General features: G+C 39.8%; 1 protein-coding gene and 1 non-coding gene across 2 annotated transcripts in view; both read left to right on the plus strand.

The window, feature by feature from the left end:
- Window positions 1-24,459, plus strand: part of LOC139004889 (A disintegrin and metallopeptidase domain 3-like) — a 117,434-nt gene that overhangs the window by 64,787 nt on the left and 28,188 nt on the right. Inside the window, exons 11-16 of the mRNA XM_070407391.1 lie at window positions 7,589-7,725; window positions 10,164-10,350; window positions 15,099-15,197; window positions 21,942-22,137; window positions 23,343-23,433; window positions 23,704-23,893. Of these exons, the coding sequence (XP_070263492.1) occupies window positions 7,589-7,725; window positions 10,164-10,350; window positions 15,099-15,197; window positions 21,942-22,137; window positions 23,343-23,433; window positions 23,704-23,893 (900 nt within the window). The remainder of the gene's footprint in view (window positions 1-7,588; window positions 7,726-10,163; window positions 10,351-15,098; window positions 15,198-21,941; window positions 22,138-23,342; window positions 23,434-23,703; window positions 23,894-24,459) is intronic.
- On the plus strand, window positions 856-985 carry LOC139007856 (small nucleolar RNA SNORA65). Its single transcript, XR_011470999.1, has one exon. It is a non-coding gene; the product is annotated as a small nucleolar RNA SNORA65 (small nucleolar RNA).

The following is a 24,459-nucleotide window of genomic DNA, read 5'->3' on the forward strand; positions in this document are numbered from 1 at the left end:
TTTTAATCCATTTAGAGGTATCTATTGCATATGATATAATATAAGGGTTCAAGTTTATTCTTTTCTATATGGGTATTTATTTTCCCATTGCCATTTATTGAAGAGACTTATCTTTTTTCCACTAAGTACTCTTGTTGAACAAATTATCTTTTTCTCATTCTGTGGTCCTGGTAATCTTCTCATAGATAATTTGAACATATATGTGAGGGTTAATTTGTAGGCTCTCTATTCTATTTCAGTGATTTATAGATTTATCTTTAAGTCATTACCACACTGTTTTTATTATGTGTGCTTGGTATGATACTTTGAAATCTGTAAATGTGGTTGTTCTACTTTGTTCTTCTTTTTTAATATTATTATGGTCATTCACTGTCCCTTGAGATTCCATATGAATTTTGAGCTTATTTTTCTTTCACTTCTACCAGCAAATGCTGTTTGGATTGTTGTGGGGATTGCATTGAATATTAAGATTTAGTTTTGTTATTAATGACATCTTAACAATATTATGTTTTCCATCCACGGACGGACACTTTTCATTTCATTGTGTTTTCTGTAATTGCTTTCAGAAATATTTTTCAGTGTTCCATCTACATTTCTTTCAACTCCTTGTTTAACTTCAAAGTATTTCTTTCTTTTTTATGATATTATAACTCCAATTACTTTCTTTTTAAAAACAGAACATGATTATGTTTTCGTATACAACATTTGTACAACCAAAAAGAAAAACACTGAAATACTACCATAAAATAATGAAAAACATGGTATATCATTTGCACTGCATGACCAATTGTTGACATCTTTAGTCTTAAAGAGCTTCTAGGAACCAAAAACAAAAACATTAATAATCATTAGCCACCCGCCACTGCACCTGACCACTTCTCTGTTGGCTGGTGCATTCCAGTGGTGAGCTGAAAGCAAACTCCAGCTTAGGAAACAGGGTCATTCTTCATGTGGGTGACTCTGTGCCGAAAGTATGGGAACAACCAGGATAAAAAAAAACCAAACATTAATAATCAAGGAACTGGGAAAAAATGAAATTATACAAATGACAATTAAAGAATAAGAATGTATGATGATTCAGATGAACAATGACAGAAGAATAATTTGTCTGTAATATCACACTGTCAAAGAATAAAAACATTACCTAATATTTTTTAGTTTTGAAAAGTTTTGTACACTTTCAATACTCTTAAGCAATAACTGAAAGACCAATTGATGAGGAATATCTACAATTAGTGGAAAAGCTACAGTTTTAATTCAAAATATAAATTCAGGATACCCTCAACCATAGGATATCCAATTAATTGAAATTTTTTTAATCAGATGGACAATATCAAAATGAGTTGTATAGTAGCCAATGTATTGGCCCGTAAACACTAATTGACTATAAATCTGTTTATCAGCACAACCCAAAAGGATGTGCACAAAAATCCATTAAGAGTAGATGACAGCATAGGGAATATAGTCCTTGAAATTATGACTGTGTATGGTGTCAGGAGGGTACTAGAAGTATCTGGTGGAACACTTTGCCAAGTATATGGTTGTCTAATCACTATTCTGTACACCTGAAACTAATCTTACTTAATAATAGACAAACATGTAAATAGACTGTCCCTAGCTACGCTCACCAGCCAATCAGGAGAGTATGCAAATTAACCCAACAAAGATGGTGATTAATTGCATATGTAGGGGTGAAGTGGCAGAGCGAAGACTGAAGACTCCATCCGGAGCAAAGACCTGGGTCCCGGGTGCCGGAGGAAAACCGGTGCCGGCAGCCAGGGGAAGGGAAGGCCTTTTGCACAAATCTCTTCATGCAACGGGCCTCTAGTACAATATAATACTGAAAAAAAACAACAACATTTTATAATACTGGGGAATAAAATTAAAAGGAAAAAAGTAAAACTATATACTTAACAAATTTCTATATCCTCTAAAATCTCAAAAAGATTATTTTTAATGAATATGTTATAAATGTACCCTATCATAAGTGAAATTAGGAACATATGCACTTAGTACTCGTGGGAGCACTAGAGTAAGGCCTTGCAATGACAAGTCGAAGGCTTCTCTGTAATTATGTCTCCCCCATTCCCTCTCCTGGGATTCAGTCCAACAGCAACAATGAAAACAGTCATCATAACAGTACAGTTCTCTCCATGACACCCTTTAGGTCACCTTCAAACATGTGGTTTCTTAGTCTCATGCTTCTGATCTGCACGGAATGTCCACTGCTTTCAGATTATTCATTTTAAGTGTATGGATACACAATAAAGTTTTGATTTTATATCCTGCAATTCATTTATTAGTTCTAAGAGTCTTCTATGTGGGATCTTTTGTGTTTCCTACATATAGGATCATGTCAGCTCTGAACATGGATAATTTTACTTCTTCCTTTCCAAGTTAAAAGTCATATATTTTATTGCTTAATTGCTCTGGGTAAGTTTTTGAATATTAAATAGAAGTGATGAGAGAGAGAACATCCTGCCTTATTTATTATGTTGAGGTAGATGTGTCATATTCCAATTTTCTTGAGGGTTGCTTATCACAAAAAGGTATCCAGTCTTGTGAAATGCATCTTCTGCCTTAGGTGAGATGATCAAGTGGATTTTACCCTCATTCTGTGAAATTGGTATATTACATTGATAGATTTTTCCTATGTTAAATAATCCTTGTATTTCAGCAGAAAACAATCTCACTTAGTCATGGTGTATGATTCTCCTAAGATGATATTGAATTCAGGTTGCTAGTATTTTTGTATTAATGTTCATCAGGGATATTGGCCTTTAATTTTTTTCTTGTTGAACATGTTGTTATCAGGGTACTGCTGACCTCATAAAATGAGATTGGGAATATCCCTTCTTTGATTCTGTGGAAGAGTTTGAGAAGGATTGGTATTACATCTTTGTAAAATGTTCCATAGATATTGCCAGTAAAGCCATAAGTTCCTGGGGTTTTGTTGTTGTTGTTGTTGTTGTTATTCTTGTTGTAAGGTCTTTGATTACTGCTTCAGTCTCCTTACTAGTTATTTGTCTCTTCATATTTTATTTCTTCATGACTCAGTCTTGAACAGTTGAGTGTATCCTTCCCTTCTAGCTTATTAATAACCTGAATGTAGTAAGGTATTGAGCTTTGTATCAAATGTAATGAATACAGTCATGCACCACATAATGTTATTTAGGTCAACAAGGGACTGCTTCTATGATTTTGGTCACAGAAGATTATAATGGAGCTGACAAATTACCATCACATAGTCAGGTCATAGCCATCGTAACGTCATAGCACAACACATTAGTCATGTGTTTGTGGTGATGCTGGTATAAACATACTTACTGCACTGCCAGTTGTATAAGAGTATAGCAGTACAATTATGTACAATACATAATACTTGATAATGATAATAAATGACTATGTTACTGGTATATGTACTTACTATGCTATACCCTTTAACATTATATTAGAGGATACTGTTTCTACTTATAAAAATAAATTTGCTGTGAAACATTATGCCATTTTATACCACTAGCATCCTCCTACATCTTGTGTTACTGCATCTCTTGATTGCATCATTTTCTTTTGTGCTTGACCTAATCTCATATTTTATTGCTCATCATGGCCTCTGAGTATACGAAATCACTGTTGCTTGTAAGCACCCACTTTGAATAATTGATCTGGTAACAAAATTAAGAGTGATTAAGTACTACAAAGGAGGAAACCAGGGATGATTATGGCTTGCCAGTCAGGCATATTTCATTCTACCATAGCCAGATCTTGAAGAACAAGAACAAAGTGATTGTATTCATTACATTTGAGACAAAGCTCAATACCTTACTCTATTCAGGTTATTAATAAGCTAGAAGGGAAGGATACACACAACTGTTCAAGACTGAGTCATGAAGAAACAAAATCTGAAGAGACAAATAACTACAGAAGTGTATCTCTCTCTGCACCATGGTGATCATGGCCAAAACAAAAAGTTTGTTTGTGATGCTAAACAGAATTGGGCCCAATTACAATGTTGGATTTACTGTCAGCTCTATGTCGTTTCAATAATTCCAGAATCATTATTCACTATATAATAATCAAATAAGTGGTGAGGATGCCAGAGCTGATATGAAGACAGATGATGAATTCTTGGAAACTGATCGCCACAGAAAATATTCAAAATGAATAAGACCTCCCTATTCTGGAAATAGATGCTTGAAAGGACTTTTATCCATAAAGAGTCAAAGTCAATGCCAGGTTTGAAGACTTTTAAGGATAGAATAATAGTGTTGCTTGGGGCAATGTCACAGGCTACAAATGGAAATCCTTTGTGATCTGGCGCAGTGAGAACCCCGGTCTTGTAAGCAAATCAATGAGCATGCACTGCCTTGCACTACAGAAGCAGTAAGAAGTCCTGGATGACTCAGCTCCTCTTGCAGGGTGCCCTCCTGAATTGCTGTGCCAGCGAAATGGAGTACTGTTTGGAGAAAAAAAACCTTTTGAGGTTTTGGTGATTGTTGATAATGCTACCAGACATGTTCTTTTAATTGGTGATCTTTATCTTAATGTTAAAGTGGTGTTTCTCCCTCCAAACACCACCTCTTTGATTCTTCCAATGGGTCACAGATTTATGGCAGATGTTAAGGCCTGCTATCTAAGGAAGTCCTTTGCCAAATTATTGCTGCAAGCAAAGGAGCCACTGAGAAGACACTGATGCCATTATGGAAGATTACAGCATATATGACCGAATCAAGAACCTAGCTTGGGGTTGGGGTGATGTCATGAAGGAATGTATGTGTGACATAGGGAAGAAAACACTCAAGAGGTTCCTCCAGCCCTAGCCGGTTTGGCTCAGTGAATAGAGCGCCGGCCTGCGGACTGAAGGGTCCCGGGTTTGATTCTGGTCAAGGGCATGTACCTTGGTTGTGAGCACATCCCCAGTAGGAGGTGTGCAGGAGGCAGCTGATCAATGTTTCTCTCTCATGGATGTTTCTACTCTCTATCCCTCTCCCTTCCTCTCTGTAAAAAATCAATAAAATATATATTACAAAAAAAAAAGAGGTTCCTCCATGACTTGAAAGATTCTACTAAGGACGGAAGGTTGCAAAATGCAACCAGGCTGTGGTTGACACTTAAGACTTTAACCCGAGTGTGGATGAGGTTGACATGGAGGAATTCCTAGAGGATTTCATTTCTGAGAATTTGGAGGAATTACAGGAACACATACCTGAAGAAGAGTTAAGAGAAAAGAAATCTTCAGGAGATGGAAAAGAAGAAATTCCCCCAGAAAATATAGTGTTCAGGTTTTAGCAGAAGCTTTTACAGACATCAACAAGCTCATTAAAAAGTTTGAAAACATGGGCCCCAACACCAAAATGTTTCATTAATAGAGAGGAATGTTTATCCAATTTGTTGACCTACAATTTCCACAGTATTCTCTTACTATCTTTTCTAAAATGTTTGTGACATTAGTTGTAATGTCCCAAATTTCTTTCCTTATATGGAGCCTTATTTCTTCTACTCTTGGTTCCTCTACCTAACAGTCTGTCAGTGTTCTCGACCATTTCAAAGAACCAAGATTTTGTTTATTGACTTTGTCTGTTTTCTCCTATCTGGATTTTATATCTATTTATTTGCTTGGGTTCATTTTGTTCTTTTATTTTTAGCTCTTTGAGGCTTAATGTTATGTTTTTCATTTGAGATCTTTCTTGCTTGGTTGGTTTTCTTTTTTTTTTTTGAATATGGTTTCTAATTGATTTTAGATTTATTTATTTTTTAAAAATATATTTTATTGATTTTCTTACAGAGAGGAAGGGAGAGGGATGGAGAGCTAGAAACATCGATGAGAGAGAAACATCGATTAGCTGCCTCTTACATACCCCCCACTGGGGATGTGCCCACAACCAAGGTACATGCCCTTGACCAGAATCGAACCTGGGACCCTTCAGTCCACAGGCCAACGCTTTATCCACTGAGCTAAACCGGTTAGGGCTGATTTTAGATTTAGAGAGAGAAGAAGGGAGAGGGAGAGAGAGAATCATCAATGAGAGAAAAACTTCTTTCAGCTGCTTCCTGCATGATCCCCACCATGGGTGTAAGCCTGCAATCCAGGCATGTGCCCTGATGGGGAATGAAACCAGTGACCCCTTGGTGAATGGGATGGCACTGAACCAACTGAGCCACACAGGCCAGGGTTCTTTATTTTTTAATGTATGCATTTACAGCTAAAAATTTTCCTCATAGCCTAACTTTTGGTGGATCCCATAAGTTTGGATATGTTCTATTTTAATTTGAATTTTTCTGAAGGTATTTTCTAATTTCCTTTTCACTTTTTTGGATTCATTAATATTTAAGAGTATGTTGTTGAAGTCTCACAGTCATGTGAATTTTTAAGCTTTTCTTCTCATTAATTAGTAGTTTCATGCCATTGGCATTAGAAAAGATACCTTGTATAATTTCAATATTTTCAAAGTTGTGAGACTTGTTTTGTAGCCTAACAGGTGGTCTATACTGGAGAATGTTTATGCACTCTTGAAGAGAATGTGGTATATTTTGTTCTTATTGCATGGAATATTCCATATACCTATACTCACAATAGGGTCATATACAAATTGGTTGGGACGCCGTCACAGTAAGGACTGATCAGGAGGCTGCATGTCCAGCAGGCGCGGGTGGGCGTGGACTTGTAAGTCAGGAATGGGGCGGGGGGCGCGGTGGCCGAGGGTCCACAGGCACAGGCACAGGCCTCCACCAGAGGGGCGGCTACCAGGTGAGCGCTGCGGGTTTGGCGAAGCGGCCCTCCAGGAGCCACTGCGTAGAAACCTCTTGGTGCAGATGTGCTCAGAGGACTCCCCAAGGCGGCCCTGACCGCGTGTCCGCCTGAGGGGCAGCTCCTGGGCAAAGTGGCCGGCCGGGAGGCAGGCGGCCAAGGGATGCAGAGCTGCGCCGAGGTGGGGTGCACGGGAGGGGGCTGATGCCCAGGGATGGGGCTGTGGGCGGAGATCTGCCTCCCCCGCAGAGCGTGAGGTTCTGTATCAGCCTCAAGACATGGGTCGGCCCGGCTGGGAACAAGGGGCGATGGCTGCTGGTGTGGAAGGATGCCCGCGCGGAGGGGCACGGACCCGCCTTCCAGAGGCCGGGGTTGAGGGGTGGCGCCACCTCGTGGAGGGACACCGCACTGCCAGGTACCCCACTGTGGCGGCCCTCGCCCTGGTGGCTGTTGCCCCTCCTGGCGAAGGCCGCTTCACCACTCACCTTTCTGCTCCTTGGCGAGACCAGTGACCGCCAGGCGCCTGCGCACTTGGGTATTCACTGGTAAAATAATAGTGACTAAAACAATGTTTATTCTCAAAAAAAATTATTTGGATTTCAAACACTAACGTGATAAAACCACAAAAATCGCGTTAATTTTATCTGTTTCTTGTCAATTCCATTTGGACTAAAAATACCATTTCTTAAAAAAAATAAAACACATAAAAATTTACCAACTTTTTATGCTATTTTCTTAAATTTATATTTGCATTTAGGCAGTATGCCCACAAATTATTAATTGAAATGATCAAAAGGATGGAGAAATAATTTAAGCAATATATTTTTTTTTTGTATTTAGTATCCAAAGAGGATATCTTTAGAGGCATTTTCAGTTGTTATGGCACAGCTGCTTGGAGTTAATCTGGGATTAAGATATGATGACATCTATAATTGTTACTGTCCAGGAGCTGCATGTATTATGAATCCTCAAGCAATGTAAGGTGTTGTTTCTATAAACTCTATGTAGTTTTTGGTGGAATGTTTGTAGTAGTCTTTGATGTATAATTGCTTGCAATACAACTTATGAGTAAAAGAGATTTTTATGAAATATATACGTTGTTATTTAAAGATTATTAAATACAACTAGGATTCGATATTGTAGAAAATGTACTTAATATTTCTATTTTCAATGTTACAGTCTACAGAGAAAGAATTTGTTGTTAGTGATTTTCTGGGGCTTGCTATAGTCTTGAAGTGAAATTTATTTATTCATTTTGAAAATGTAATGGGCATTGACTGTGTTGCAGGGTTGTGTGCTTGCCTTACCAATGGTTAACAAGGTAAGTAAGTCCTAAATATCTAGTATTAGTGCATTAGGGACAGGAGAGAAAAAAGTGGCCATAGAATTAACAAAATATAAACATCTAATGATAGGTGCCCAGAAAAAGTGAATAGGTAATAAATAGGGAGAGGAAATTTTCTAACAGTAGTAATGTGGCCTAGGAAATATTCTGTGGGGACCTGAACAGAAGGAATGAACCTATTCATCTAGAGAACTTATTGAATACCATTGAGGGAGGGCAGGCGAGTGGTACTTGGATGGCAACAAGCTTGAGAAACTCAACGGACTATTAAGAGGAGATTGAGGGGTGAAGGGGACGACAATGCAAAACAAGAGACATGGCTTGGACTATAAGGACATATATAGAAGGCGTAAGGAAAATAAAGTAAACTGCAAGGAGGCTAAAGGACAATCAGTCAGGGGAAGAAGTCCAGGAGCAACTAACATGGCGTATGCAGGAAAAAGCCTGATTGTGTAATCATGATGCGAGGGGTGGGATTTTATGATCAATGTAGCAAACCACATTTTAAATGGATTTATACAGTATGGCTAATAAAAATTATCTTAAAAATGAATAAATAATACACAGAGGGAAATCATTATAACAATATTGGGGAGATGATTATCATAATTACATCAATTTATTAAGATTGAGAGAAGTGGAGACGGCAAGAATTATTTGTAGATTTTTGGGTACCACAACTTAATTAAAAGGCAAATGTTTAGTGAAAAAGGCAAATGCTTTAGGAAAGGAGAAATTGGGAAATCTTGAGGCAGTTTTAAATGCTATATCGGGGGCCCTGAGTCATTTATTAGTTAAGTGCACAGTTAGGATCTCTGAGGACAAGGGATCTAGAATCTGTGAGCCATCTGCATTTTGATGGGAATTAAAACCATGGACAGTTCATTTAGAAAGAAGTTGAAACTAGTGGAAGAGGTGCTCTAAGATGTATCTTTGCAGGATTGTCATAGAAAGGAAGACAATATTAGAATTAGAGAAGATGGCTCCATACCTAGGGAGGACTATGTTTTAAGAAAATGGAGAAGATGGAAGTCAGAGGGTAATTTAGTCCCCCCAAGTTTCTGACAAAATAAAGAGTAAAAGTAGGAAAACAAACAAAAAACCAAAAGCATAATCTACGTTTCCCAAACTGGAACACATCAAAGATACCAGCAGGTGGGTTCAATTCACTAACAAAATAAGACCCGCATGAAGTAAGTAGCTGTGCAGGAGGAAATAAAATGAACACGATGATGCCACTCATTTGTGGAATATAATGAACAACATAAACTGATGAATAAAAACAGATCTAGAGACAGAGAAGCATGGATCAGACCCTCAAACCTCAGAGGGAAGGGAGGGGGTTGGGGGAAGGGGGAGAGATCAACCAAAGGATAGTATGCATGCATATAAGCCTAACCAATGGACACAGACACTAAGAGGGTGAGAGCAAGAGCAGGGGGTGGCAATGGGGGGATAAGGACACATATGTAATACCTTAATCCAGTGGTTGGCAAACTGAGGCTCGGGAGCCACATGCGACTCTTTGGCCCTTTGAGTGTGGCTCTTCAACAAAATACCACGTGCGGGCGTGCACGTACAGTGAGATTGAAACTTCGTGGCCCATGCACAGAAGTCGGTATTTTGTGGAAGAGCCACACTCAAGGGGCCAAAGAGCCACATGTGGCTTGCGAGCCGCAGTTTTCTGACCACTGTCTTAATCAATACAGAATTAAAATAAATTAACACAGTGGGACCTCTAAAAATCTCACTGACCTGGGAGCTCAGAAATCTTTGACTCATCCACTTAAATGGAACTTTTGTGTGTCAAGCACTGTTGTGTTTTAATATATCCCTAACTCATGTCACTTTAACTTCCTCTACTTACTAGAATTCTATTATATTAAATTATAATATAAATGAACTTGTTGCTTACATTTTCTATGACTTGTATTAAAAATCAAAGCACTCTCCCCTCCTTGTTTTTCTCTGTCTTAAATTGTACAGAATTAGTATGTAGTGCTATATTGAAGATTGTTAGTTTGATAGTGATTTTGCTCCATTTATCTGAAGACTATAATTTAATTTTAGACATTCCCGTGGTGTAAAGCTGTTTAGCAGTTGCAGCATGAATGAATTTAAGCGTGTAGTTTCACAGCCTGAATTTGAATGTCTTCAAAATCAAACCATTTCAAAAGTGGTTGTCCAAGGAAGAGCATCAGAATGTGGCAACGGAATTGTGGAAAAGGATGAGCAATGTGATTGTGGCCCTCCAGAGGTTAGTGTCAATCATTAATGAGTAGCTAAAGACTTGTTTTACTGCTCATAAGATTGTGATACAAAAGGGAAGGGCTTTTTGTCAAATGCTGCACCATTTCATCAACTATCTAAGACATGGAGATATTGGGCATGTGAGAACGGACTCACCTTGCATTTGAAACATTTGAAGAATTTAAGTATAGAGTAAGTACAGGTAAGTGTAGCATGGATTCAATACGATTTTCTTCATTGTGCAACCATTAATAGCAACACTCACCTTTCTGTATCCTAAAAACTAGCACCCTCAACAATATAGTCACCTAAATCATCTCCTGAATTCTTCCCAAGTGAGTACTGGTTCCCAAAGTTATACAATGTGTGTTGTTTACCCCCTCATCTCTTAATTTCCATCCTTGCATCTGCGGAACTTCATTTATTTTAACTTGGTTGAACATAATTGAATAAATCATAATGCTTCACTATTGTTATATTTATTTTTTGCTATTATTTTTTTCAGTTGTGCTTGGTAAGATAATTAATTAATCAGTGAATTTTATTGTGACTGTCTTCATATACTTATTCATTGTGATGTTGTGAATGATATAGATTTTCTAGGAAATATGAAGGCTTTCTAATTATTAGGGAAAAATTCTATATAACTTGATTACAATTGTAAGTGAATGACTCAAAATCTCTGTATTTTTATTAATTTTGATTTTTTGACCTCTCAGCGCTTGAGAAATTATATTGATACCTCCAATGATACAGTTGTATTTGCCTCCTCCTCACTAGAATTTACTCAATTCATTCTTTATATTTTAAAGCTGTTTTATGTGGTGTAAACTTACAATAGTTATACCTTCCAAGATATTAACTTTGTACCACCAAATAGTGAGTCATCTTATCTCTAATGCTGCTTTCTGTTTTAAAGTCAGACATATCTACCTCTATCTCCATTACTATCTCTGTCTATCTCTCTGTCTGTCTCTATCAGTATGCACACACCAGCTTCCTTTCATTTAGCACGTCCCCGATATTTCTCTATTATCATTTAGTTTTTCTATACTATTACCTTCAATATCTACATTGTTCCCATTTTATCATTTAATCTGTATTTGATTTATAAGATTATCACCTTAGACATTATTGTGATTATTATTTCTGTTATGTTTTCATTTTTGCCATGCTTATTTAATGTTTAACAATATCTGGGCTACTTTCTCCAAAATAACAGTGTTTATGACTCAGCTAGTTTATATACAAAGTGTGTTAATATTTCATTTCTGTCACCTCACACTTTATAGTAAAAAGTATTTGAAGACTTTATTAAAACATAGTTACTTTATTTCACCTACCATTCCTTTAGTTTTTTATATGTCAAAGATTCCTTCTAAAATTATTTCCTTAAACTATATTTTAGGACAACAGTACTCTTGAAAGGCAGTACTCTACCTATGATTGTTTAGCAATAAATATTTGTCATTCTCATTATTTCCTTGTGATATATAACACACATGAGGATATACATGAAATATGGATGGAGAGTGTAATGAATTATAAGCACCCGAATAATTTGCACTTAGGCCAAAACAAATTTTACCGATGCCAAAGTTCTTTGTGTGTCTTCTCTCAATAACATGCCTCTTCCCACAAACCATCATATAGTATTTGATGGTAATTGTTTCAGTACTTTGCTGCTCATTATAGTTTTACATCCTATTTTTTGCATCTTTATGCAACTTGGTTTGGTTGACTGTTTACTGCCTTTATACAACTTACAATCATATGGTTTACATCATTTAATAAATTGGTCTTTCACCCAATATTGTACTTGTCATGTTTATCAGTTTCCTTAAGGTAGGTATAATCCAATTGTTTTCATTGTTCTTAGTATTAATTTTATGAATATTATAACTTATCTTTTCTATGTCCATGAAAACTTAAATTTATTTCACTCTTTGGCTACTAAGATTCATGCAGTTATGACTGTTCTTACACATCCCTGCTGCTGTACATGTGCCTGCATTTCTTAATGGTGTATACCAATAGGTGAATGTGCTATGTCAAGAGGTATATATGCATATAAAACTTTGAACTGAGGATATCTTAATTATTTTGGTTTTCTTATGCTTGAATCGTCTTTTCATATCTTTTACACATTTTCATCAGTATTCACTGCTTTGAAGTGTCAGCAGTTTATCATCAATATTGTAGGAGGACCATTTGTATGCTGTTTCTCCAGTAAACTAAGTTTTCTTGGCATGAGATGAGCTTTGTAGGGAGGGGTCCTAGTGATCTTGTCATTTAGGTAATCAGTAAGTGGGCTACTTCTGGTTTTTGTTTGTTTCTTTGTTTTTTTCAGATGGAGAGTCTCCTATTTGTGGTTTATCTCTGTAAGAGGCCATTTGGTTTATATGGAACTTTTGGGGCGGTTTCCCACCCAATTGATTTGCATTGTTTCATAAAGGGGACTGTAAACAGAATGGGTATATTTGAACACTGATTTGTTGTTCCACTTATGAATGCATTTATTGGTTGATTCTTGTATGTGCTGCCACTAGGGGTCACACCTGCAACCTTATTGTATCTGGAAAACACTGGAACCATCTGAGCAACCTAGACAGGGACGTTTTTCTAGCTGGAATGCTAAGTTGTTTATTTGGGATTTCACTTGTTTCTTGAGATAGGCCTTTACTGACATAACTACCCTCTTATTACTGCCTTCTCTATCTTTTTCTATTTTTTTTTCTATTTTGCTTAATCCCTCAACTCCCAACCAACCTCCCTGAACACCCCAACAACCCCATTACAAGAGGTGAATGCCTGCTCTCTACCTATGAATGTGTTTCTATTTTGCTTAGTAGCTCGGCTTGTTTATTTACTTTCACATAGGAGTGAAATTATATGGTATTTGTCTTTCTCTCATTGTTTTATTTCATTTAGTATTATATTGTCCAGATCCATAGGTAAAATTTTCTTCCATTTAGAGCTAAGCAAATAATGACAACAATTTTCTTTGAAACAGTTCTTATAATACCAAAATATTATAATTTAAAAACCTCTATTTTGTCACATATTTTGTCACAATCATAACTTGTTATACATTTCTAAAATTATTTCTTGAGAAGACTTGATATGGAAATATAATAAAAGAGAAACATGCAAATTGACCATACCTTTGCTATGCCCCAAGCCATGCCCACCAGCCAATCAGAGAGACTATATGCAAATTAACCCAACCAAGATGGCGGCCGGCAGCCACAGAGTTGGAGCAAGCAGGAGGCTTGGTTGTCCCGGGAATGGAGGAAGCCAAGCTTCCTGCCTGCCCTGGCCGGCTCTGGCCTCTGCTGAAGGCAACAAAGTTTCAATTATAGAAGATAAATAAACCCCAGATACCTGCTTCCAGCCAGCCTCCACTGGGAGGTTGGGTGTCTGGGGGCCGTGACTAGCCTGCAAACAGCCATCAGCCCCTCACCTAGGCTGGCCAGGCACCCCAGCGGGGACCTCCACCCTGAAGGGGGTATGACCAGCCTGAAAACAAACATCAGCCCCTCACCCAGGCTGGCCAGGCATCCAAGAGGGGACCGCCACCCTGAAGAGGCTGAGGCCAGCCTGCAAACAGCCATCAGCCCCTCACCCAGGCTGTCCAGGCACCCCAGCAGGACCCCCCTCCTTGAAGGGGGTATGGCCAGCCCAAAAACAGTTCTTAGCCCCTCACCCAGGCTGGCCAGGCACCCCAGCGGGACCTCCACCCTGAAGGGGGTGTGGCCAGTCTGAAAACGGCCCTCAGCCCCTTACCCAGGCTGGTCAGGCATCCCAGCGGGACCCCCACCCTGAAGGGGGTGTGGCCAGTCTGAAAACGGCCCTCAGCCCCTTACCCAGGCTGGTTAGGCATCCCAGCGGGACCCCCACCCTGATCCGGGACACCCTTCAGGGCAAACCAGGTGGCTCCCACCCATGCACCAGGCCTCTATCCTATATAATAAAAGGGTAATATGTAAACTGACCGTAATAGCAGAATGACTGGGAATGACTGGTCACTATGACACACACTGACCACCAGGGGGCAGACGCTCAATGCAGGAGCTGTCCTCTGGTGGTCAGTGTGCTCCCACAGGGGGAGCTCTGCTCAGCCACAAGCCAGGCTGATGGCTGCCAGTACAGCGGTGGTGGTGGGAGCCTCTCCCGCCTCCTCAGCAGCGCTAAGGATGCCTGACTTCAGCTTCGGCCTGCTCCCCACTGGCAAGTGGACATCCCCCGAGGGTTCCCGGGCTGCCAGAGGGATGTCTGACTGCCAGCTTAGGCCCAATCCCCCGGGGAGCAGGCCTAAGCCAGCAGGTGGTCATCCCCTGTGGGGTCCCAGACTGCAAGAGGGCACAGGCCAGGCTGAGGGACACCCCCTGAGTGAACACATTTTTGTGCACTAGGCCTCTAGTGTATTTGATAAAAAAATATAAATGTAGAAATTCATTGGTATGTATATGTTTACAAAACCAAAGGGGATTGAAATTAATTGCATAAAATAAGTAAAAGTTCAATTTCTTGAGCATGTAATTATGCATAATTTATTACCATTGTTTTCTATTTCTATGATATTGAAAATATCATAATTTCAAATGAAGCAGTGCTATAAATACTAGTAAATACAGAAGTAAAAATTATACTGTAATTGTATTTAACTTAGAGACAAACAGTTTATTTTGACAAATAAAATTATCTATTTGATGGCAAATTCTAATTATTTAATTTGATTGTATTTGCTTTTAGGAATGTGATTTTAAAAAATGCTGTAATACTGAAACTTGTACATTCACTCCATTTGCAGAATGTGGCAATGGACCATGCTGTGACAATAAAACTTGTCTGGTAAGCTTTCTAAATATAACCGTTTTACCTCATGAAATTGTTGTGTTCTTGTGCTTTCTTTCTGCTTATTTTTTTAAAAACTTGTTTGTACACATCTTTCAAATATGCTACTTTATGTACCCTATTCACACACTGTTGGCTTTAGAATTTAGATGATGTCTTTAGGTCTTTTTCTCCCTACTATTTAGCTCCACTACTCACTGTATTGTTTCATTTTCTACTCAAGATCCATCTAGTTATTGCGCTCAATACCAATTCCAGATTATTTGGGTGCTATGAATTCCTCGCGGTGCTGCCTGAGTGAAGCTCTTCATCATGAAACAACTTACGACAAAATTATAAATGAGCCAGCTAACACAGAGTTGACATGCAATGCTCCAATAAAAGACAGTACTTTTAAAAGTCTGATTTTGAAAATACTAGAAAAAGGAATCCATGTGGAATATGTAGCATATAAAGTAGTGAAGTTTGCCTTGGTCAAGGACTCCTAGCCTAGAAGTGGAGGATTGAATTGATTTCTCTTGGGAAGTTTTCCATTCATGTTTTTCTCTGTAGCCACATCTGAGAGGGGATTGGTTAGGAATTGTCTTCTGTGGTTTGCATCATTATAGCACCTCATTTAGTGTCCCTTTCAGGAGTCTATGACAGATATAAAAGTGGATTAAAGAGAGATATTTTCTGTTTCAATGAAATCTCTCACAACATTATTCTGCTTTGTTCTATATGTGTTCATTTTTACTCTGTGGGTTACTAATTAGAATCAATGGTCAGTTGTACTTAAGGCACATGAATGTAGAGGCCAGTGTAGGGCTTCTACTTCTTAGCAGTAAATCTTGTTCCTTTTCCCTTCATTAGAGCTCTCATCTTGACCTTTGTCTCCAAACCAGTGCAATACAGCTTTTCTAAACAGTCCATTGCCATTTACCTACATCCCAAGCTCTTGAAAATGGAGATAATCACTACATTTGGTTGAGTGAAAATCCACAGTACAAGTTGCTAAAAGCTTCAGGGCAAGAGCTAAATGTACTTTGTTGGTTTTCATTAATTTTATATGTGTTAGAATAGAACTTTGCTTTTGCTCTCACTTAAGACTGCTCTCTTTCTTTTTTTATTTTTTTTATATATATTTTATTGATTTTTTTAACAGAGAGGAAGGGAGAGAGATAGAGAGTTAGAAACATCGATGAGAGAGAAACATTGACCAGCTGCCTCCTGCACACCCCCACTGGGGATGTGCCCGCAACCCAGGCACATGCCCTTGACCGGAATCGAACCCAGGACCTTTCAGTCCGCAGGCTGACGCTCTATCCACTGAGCCAAACCGGTTTCGGCAAGACTGCTCTCTTTCTTTATTGGCCCTAAGGGTAAAAGTCTTCCTTTTTTCTTCTCTTTTCTACTTTCAAGTAGGCTAATTTACACCAATTCATTTTCAAAATTTAACAATTTTATCTAATCTATACTAATAAAAGCTTAGGTGGCCTTCCTGTGCGACATCGCCACAATATGGCCACCACAAGATGGCTGCCACAAGATGGCCATACACACAGAGGAGGCGTGGCCCGGGGGCCACCCTGCGCGGTGAGGCCTAGCAGTTCTGCGGCTCTGTGTGGCGCAGAGGAGGCCAGTCCTTGTGTCTCTGCTGCCTCGCAAGGAGGAGGCAGGTCCCAGCGGAGGAGGCAGGTCACAGCAGGGGAGGGCAGTTGTGGGAGTTCAGGCCAGAAGGGGAGCAGTTAGGCTTCTATCAGGCCTGCAGGGTAGCTGTTAGGGGGAGATCAAGCTGGCAGGCAGAAGCAGTTAGGGGCCATCACGCAGGCAGGCAGGTGAACGGTTAGGAGCCAGTGGTCCCAAATTGTGAGAGGGATGTCCAAGGAGTCCCAGATTGGAGAGGGTGCAGGCCGGGCTGGGGGATACCTTCCTACCCCCGTGCACAAATTTCGTGCACTGGGCCACTAGTCTCTATAATAAAAGGCCAGAGGCCATAGTGTCATGACTGAAACTACTGCTCAACTAGGCACCATCAGGTGGCATTGACCACCTCTCTGTCCCTAACCCCTGGCCCGTGAGCGGCGGTGGAGTTGGACTGGGACTGGTGAGCAGGCTGAATGGCTGACCTCTTGGTCCCTGCCCCCAGCCAGCAGGCTCTGATGAATCAGTGATGGTGAATGGGGGAATTGGGGTGGGTGACGGGGGACTGGGCGGCTGTCAGACTGTTGTGATCACCAGCTCATGCCTGGCTGCTCGGGAGCTCAGGCCTGCAGGAAAGCTTGCACCGGTGACTTCACCTCCATGCACGTGTGCCGCCCCAGCAGCAGCGGCAGCAGCAGCAGTGGTGGCGGTGTCCGCGTAAGTGGCCCCGAGAGGGCAGTGCATTCCATCAGCAGCTGGCACACGCGCATGGAAGTGAAGTCGCTGGCGCACACTTTCCCTCAGGCCTGAGTCCCTGAGCAGCCAGGGATGAACTGGTGATCCCAAAGGCCTGACAGCCCAGCGATGGAGGCAGCATATGTCCTGGGGACTGGTGAATGGGCAGAGACGGCCCTGATCACAGGAGGCTAGGCCTAGGGACCCTAATTGCATGATTTTGTGCGCTGGGCCTCTAGTGTTTTATAAATGACATTTCTATTTAGATAGAAATAAATCAAAGTGCAAAGATATGGAAGACAATAATTTAACCAACTGTATTGCTGAAACATAGCAATGAATAACTTGTTTCTAACCAGTACACAGACAATTCTATATGCAATTTAAAAAAATGTAATTGGTACTCTATAATACATGTTATGTAGTGGTCAGTTGTGTCTTTTTAAAAAATTTGTACAATATGATGTTTATTATGAATTTCTTATATATACTTTATGTGTGAAATTTTTAAAGATATGGGCATTCTAACTATATGTGGACTTTAAATTCAAGCTTACTAAAAGTTTGAAATAAAGCTTGCTTCTAATACTATTTTTTAACACCTTAGATATAGTATAATTTTAATGTTATAGTGGAACAACAAAAGTGAAAACTTGTAGATATACAGCTTTTGTTATTTAAATATCAAAGGACTAAAATATCATTTGACATTACATGACTTCACTTTTTAGAAGAATAAGCTGAAGAGTTCTTTTATTTTCTAAATAGTGGTTAAAAAAATACTATCATATTCTGGGATTTGTTTTATAATGAAAATCAATCAAACCATAACCAACACTTAGCACTTTAGTAGTATTTTATTCTATTACTAGAGGCCCGGTGCACAGAATTTGTGCATGGGGCTGGTAGTGTATGTCCCTCAGCCCGGCCTGCATCCTCTCCAATCTGGGAACCCTAGAGCAGTGATGACGAACCTTTTGAGCTCGGCATGTCAGCATTTTGAAAAACCCTAACTTAACTCTGGTGCTGTGTCACATATAGAAATTTTTTGATCTTTGCAACCATAGTAAAACAAAGACTTATATTTTTGATATTTATTTTATATATTTAAATGCCATTTAACAAAGAAAAATCAACCAAAAAAATGAGTTCGCGTGTCACCTCTGACATGTGTGTCATAGGTTCACCATCACTGCCCTAGAGGGATGTCCAACTGCCTGTTTAGGCCTGATCCCACTGAGCATAAACAGCAATCCAGAACTGCTGGCTCCCAAATGCTCACCTGCCTTCCAGCCTGATCACCTCCTAACCACTCCACTGCTAGCCTGATTGATGCCTAACTGCTCCCCTAACTGCCCTCCCTTGCTGGCCTGGTCACCCCTAACTATCCTGCCCTGCAGGCCTGGTCCCTCACAACTGCCCACCCCTGCTGGCCATCTTGTGGTGTCCACATAGGGGCGGCCATCTTGTGTGTTGGAGTGATGGTCGATTTTCATATTACCTCTTTATGATATAGGACTAGGGGCACAGTGGAGGAATTCATGCACCTTGAAAGGAACTGTGGGCCACGAGGCTGCAGTCAGCACAGGGGCAGGTCTCAGCCCATCCTCTGCGCCCCAGCCCAGCCCCTCCTGCCATGGCCCCCAGTCTCCTGTCTGCTGGCAGCCCCGCTCTCATGTGCTGATGGCACTGGCCCTGCTCACACCCGCTGATGGCGCGGAACGATTGGGGCTGGTGCCAGCATTGGGTGCAAGCAGTGGCTCCAGCAATAGCTGTCAGTGTGAGCGGGGCCAGCACCAGCAGTGGGTGCAACTGATGGCTCCTGCACTGGCAGTGGGTGCACACGGGGCTGGCGCTGGCAGCAGTTGCAAGAGGCGACTACTGACACCAATCACCCCTTTAGAGCAGGGGGCGGTGAAGAAGCCTGAGGGGCTATTGGGGCCAGCAGCCACTGCTCACACCTGCTGATGAAGCCAAGCGATTGGGCTGGGCACTGGGTGCCAGCAGCTGGTGTGAGCAGTGGCTCCAGAGTCAGCAGCAGGTGCAAGCAGGGCTGGCGCCAGCAGCAGGTGTGAACTCTGGGCGGGACCATGGCACGCAGGAGCAAAGAATTTTCAGTAATCACAAGAGGCTTCCCCAATGACAGCAACCGGCACCCTTCCTTGGTCTGTCACACCTGTTCACCTGCTCCATCATCCTACTGTGGCAGACGCCCACCATTTTCAGTGCTCAGCCACCTGCTGCCGACATCTGCCATGTTTCATGTATGACCTGTGGTGGTCAGCTCACATTATAGCGACCTGTTGTTCAGTTGTTTAATTGTTCTGCTGTTCGCTCTATTTGCATATTAAGGTTTTATATAGAGAGATCAGCCAGAGTTTAAATTTAATTCCATTCATCACCAGTTTCAGATGTAGAGCAAAGTGGTCAGACAACCATGTACTTCATAGAGTGGACTCCCTGTGGCCCACCTGGCCCCACACCCAGTTTTCTCCACATTTTAAACTATATTCCCCATGCTGCAAACTGCAACTCTGTGGCTATTCTGCAGCTACCAATTTGTACTGTTTAATACCTTCACCTGTTCTAACCAGTGCCCAGCACCTCTGCCCTCTGACAACTGTCAGTCTGTATTTATGAGTCTGTTCCTATTTTGTTTGTTTCTTTAATTTGTTCATTGGATTTCACTTACAAATATGTGAAATCATATGGTATTTGTATTTCTCTGACTGGCTTATTCCAATTAGCATAATACTCTCTGCTGTCACAAAAGGTTGTATCTTGATAATGGCCAAGCAAAGGAAAACAAACAAGCACTTATAAAACTTAGGAAAAGATGAGTCTTACTTAGTGCTCAGGAGAATTTTTCAAACGGGAACAATAGAATCCTTATTCTATTGCATATCCTTGCAATTTCGTTGACAGGTCTCAAACAAGGTTTCTGCATGTGTAACAGAGATAACTCGTTACATCTCCTGGCATGTCTAGTCCACAGTACAATATTTCAGAAGAGCAGAGAGATCCTTTCTTTGCCAACATCTGCCTCTCTGCTTGGTAATAGAAGAAACCATGACTGACCCTGCTAAGTTAAATTTCCACCACTGATCCTTTCCCTGTGTCTAGGGAGAAGTTTTCTGATTATCATCCTGAGTCAGAGCAGATTCAAAATTCATAATCCCTCATGGTAGAGATGGAGTACATCCTGAAAGAAAAATTGCTTGAAATGAAAATGATATCCATTCAGCGATATTTTAGGAATATGAGTAAGACATGTATCTGAGTTAGGACAGAATTTCAGGAGTGTAATTTGTCCCCAAGAACCCAAAGTTGAAAAACAAATATACTAACCTTGATATAACATATTTTCTTTTGATCTTGAAGTAAGTATTTAGTATAACCTCAGCATTACAACTATGAATGCTTTCACTAACTAGATCCTTTTTAAAAATTGAGGTGAAAATTGATGGACATTTGGGTTCTTTCTGATCTAGTTCTCTAGAACTTTTAAGTAAATTTATAATTTTATTTAAGTAGCTAAAAATGTAATAGAATCTAAATCAGAATTACAAACACAATGCTCTCACTTAATCTTTTTACATTTTTGGTTGATACTTTACAAAAATATTTGTTTTAATAATATATATATATATATATATATATATATATATATTAGTGAAAAAGAAGGAAATCAACAGGGTCCTTTGTTTTAAACAGTTCTGTTCAATCATGAAACCTGAGCAACAGCCTTGTGAAAAGACTTCATCCTAGAACCTCTGCTTTGGTAACAGCCTCCTCCTGCCCCTTACTCCGTCACTGGAATCCACCTTTAATTGACCATTGTTCTCACATTTGAAGCTACTAGGAACAATGAGAGAGCTCAACACTACTTTAAAGGCAATGCAGCATTTCCAGATGGGAAAAAAAGACGCTGACTTGTGTGTTTAACATTTCGCCTCTTTCAGAACATCGCATACATACTTGCCTCCGAATATGGTGTTGGGTGTGAGAACATGATCTGATGCCATTATATTCATGTTCACTTAAACTTCATAATAGGTTAGCATAGAGTAAATTATTTCAAAAGAAGGGTGTCGTGCTCAGTGGATAACATGCACAGTGGCTGTGCTTAATGTCAATAGCATCAGTCAGGATTCTGAGTTATACCACCCCTGTTCCTGTGCTGAGTAGTATGTGATCTTTGACATTTCATTTAACCTCTCATGATTCTTAACTATAATGACAGTTTATGTAAATTATAATAGCAGATAATAATACCTTGCTTGGAATAGTGTGGTAAGAGTTGATTCATTGCCATGTGGGAAGCACTGCAAGTCATTTGAATAAAATGTATTCCTTCCCCCCAATTTTGTTTTTCCCTCACAGCTATTCCCAAGAGGACGTATATGTCGGAGAAGCATTGATCCATGTGATTTTACAGAATTTTGCACTGGAACATCTGAGAATTGTGTGCCAGACATGAAAGCTATTGATTTAGAACCATGTAACAATAAAACCGCCTTTTGCTATAAGGGAGTATGTCGAGATCCAGCTAGACAGTGTGCGGAGTTATTTGGAAAATGTAATAGCTGTGTGTGTTTTTTAGGGGTTCATTTTGGAACTGTGATTTTCTGAAGTCAGCAACTCACCCTAAAATCCACAAAAATATATTGTTTATTTAAATCCAAATCCTATCTATAAAGAGGGGATATGCAAATTGACCATCACAGTGTAACAAATGGCTACACCCACAGCAGAGGCAGAGATTTCATAACACAAGATAGCTGCGCCCACAGCAAAGGCGGGGATCCCATAATGCATATGGCTGCTCCCACAGTGGAGGCTGAGTTCCCATAATGAGTTTTGATAAGCAATCAGCAGAGATCTGAGGCTGCATGGCACGGGGCCAACGCGGGGGCAGGGGGGCTTGACAAGGGACATGAGGCCATGCCCCCTGCCATGCAGGGCTTGATGGGGCACCTCAGGCTGTTCCCCCTGACCTGTGGGCCTTGATGGGGACCTCAAGTAGTGCCCCCTTTCCCAGCCCAGGAAGGGGGACCTCACGCTGTACCCCCTGCCCCAGCACCTGAGGCTGCACCCTCCTGCCTGGCGGGGCTTGACGGGGGTAGGGCCGGCCATGTCTGGATCTAGCCCAATGTGAGTGGGGCCAGTGGGGTCTGGGTTTTGCATGATTTTGAGGCACATGTGGGTGAGCAGGGACTTGACTCTGGTTCTCATGGCACACCCCAGACTCTGACAGGAGGAAGATTTTCATATACATTTTACTAATTTTCTTGCATCTCTGACACTTCTATTATTACAGAAAGGGCAAATAGCAATATTAAAATATTTCCTCTAATTAATTCCCTTTTAATGTACACAAACTTTGTGTACTGGGTCACTAGTTTGAAAATGAAATTGCAAATCAAAATACCTTTGAATTATGTCAAGAGGAAAATGTCCTTAGTAAATATAAGACAAAGAGAATAGAGCATTAGGCAAATTTCATATGATTGGTATATAGAGACTAGATTACTAGAATTGTATATCAGAAAATAAATGACTAACTTTTAAGTCATTTCTGTAAGATGATACCACTTTTACTCTTCTCAAGTGGGTAGTTTTTTGGGAGTGTTTCTCATTCTGGAAGAGCCAGTAGGTAACATGAAATACTTGCAGTAGATGCCATTGATTGGATATTGCTGCTGTCTAGATGTCTCTGTATTAATGTACCATACTTTAGTTTTAATTTTTGTAAGATGAGTAATTGGAACTTTTTATTTTCAGTTGCTAAAGGTGGAACGTATCTCTGTGCAGAAGAAGTGAATTATCTAGATGATCCCTTTGGACACTGTCCTAAAGCTCGATGTGCTTTTATGTGTGTATTTTAAAAGCTACCTATTCCCCAAATGCATATATGTGTTTGTGTGTATGTGTTTTCTGCAATAAGTCACTTAATTCAAGTGAGAGATGAATTTAGTACAGATGGATGAATTTACGTGTTGCACTTAATAATATGGTGTGTGCTCTGAGTAGCTTGGTGTTATGTTCTGAGTAATGTTTTATTCTCATATTTTAATTGTTATTTACCTAAAAAATTGTGTCCCAAAGTGACATATGGGGAATTTCCTCTGCTTTATATTGCCAGTAACACCTTTTGTGGAAAGATAGTTTGTGACTGGACAACTACACATATAACGGAAACGAGAAATTTTGATGTTCAATATACTTACCTTGGTGGCCATATATGTATTTCAGCAGCTACAAGAAAAGATTCAAAAGTCACAGATCCAGATAATACCTATGTAACTGATGGCACTATATGTGATCAAAATAAGGTAAATATGAATTGTAATTAATTCTACATATGAGGTGTATGTGAATGTCTGTGTGTGTATGTGTATGAAAGACACACAGAGAGATTAAGATTTTTTTATTTACAATTTTACAAACTAGTTCCTGTATCTTAAGATTCCAAGATCATAATTTCTGTTGGTCAGTGGAATACTTGCTTTCTTATCCTTTTTATTATGAACTTTGCTATAGATATTTAAAATGGTTTTCTCACACATGAAGCTAGAATTGGGTCTGCAGTAGTTTGTGTAAACAAAGGGCAAAAAAGAATCAAATAATATACTAAAAGGGTAGAATGGAGCAATCTGAATACTAAGAACAACAGTAACAAGAACAAACAAATATTTAGTCTTGCAGTAACGATGAGAATTATTTTGGTTATAAGAAAAGTAAAACACTTATTTGCTTATTAGCTTAGTTCTTTCTCCAAAGCATAATGTATTTGTTAAAAATTTGGCCCTTTCATAAGACACAGTAATAAAATAGAGTCTAAGCTTTATTTAATTTTTCTTAAAATTTTAAAGAAACATTATAGATAAGTGATTTTGAA

This window comes from Myotis yumanensis, unplaced genomic scaffold (genome assembly GCF_028538775.1).
Source record: "Myotis yumanensis isolate MYYU_CA2020_CCGP unplaced genomic scaffold, mMyoYum1.0.hap1 SCAF_3, whole genome shotgun sequence".
Classification (NCBI taxonomy): Eukaryota; Metazoa; Chordata; class Mammalia; order Chiroptera; family Vespertilionidae; genus Myotis; species Myotis yumanensis.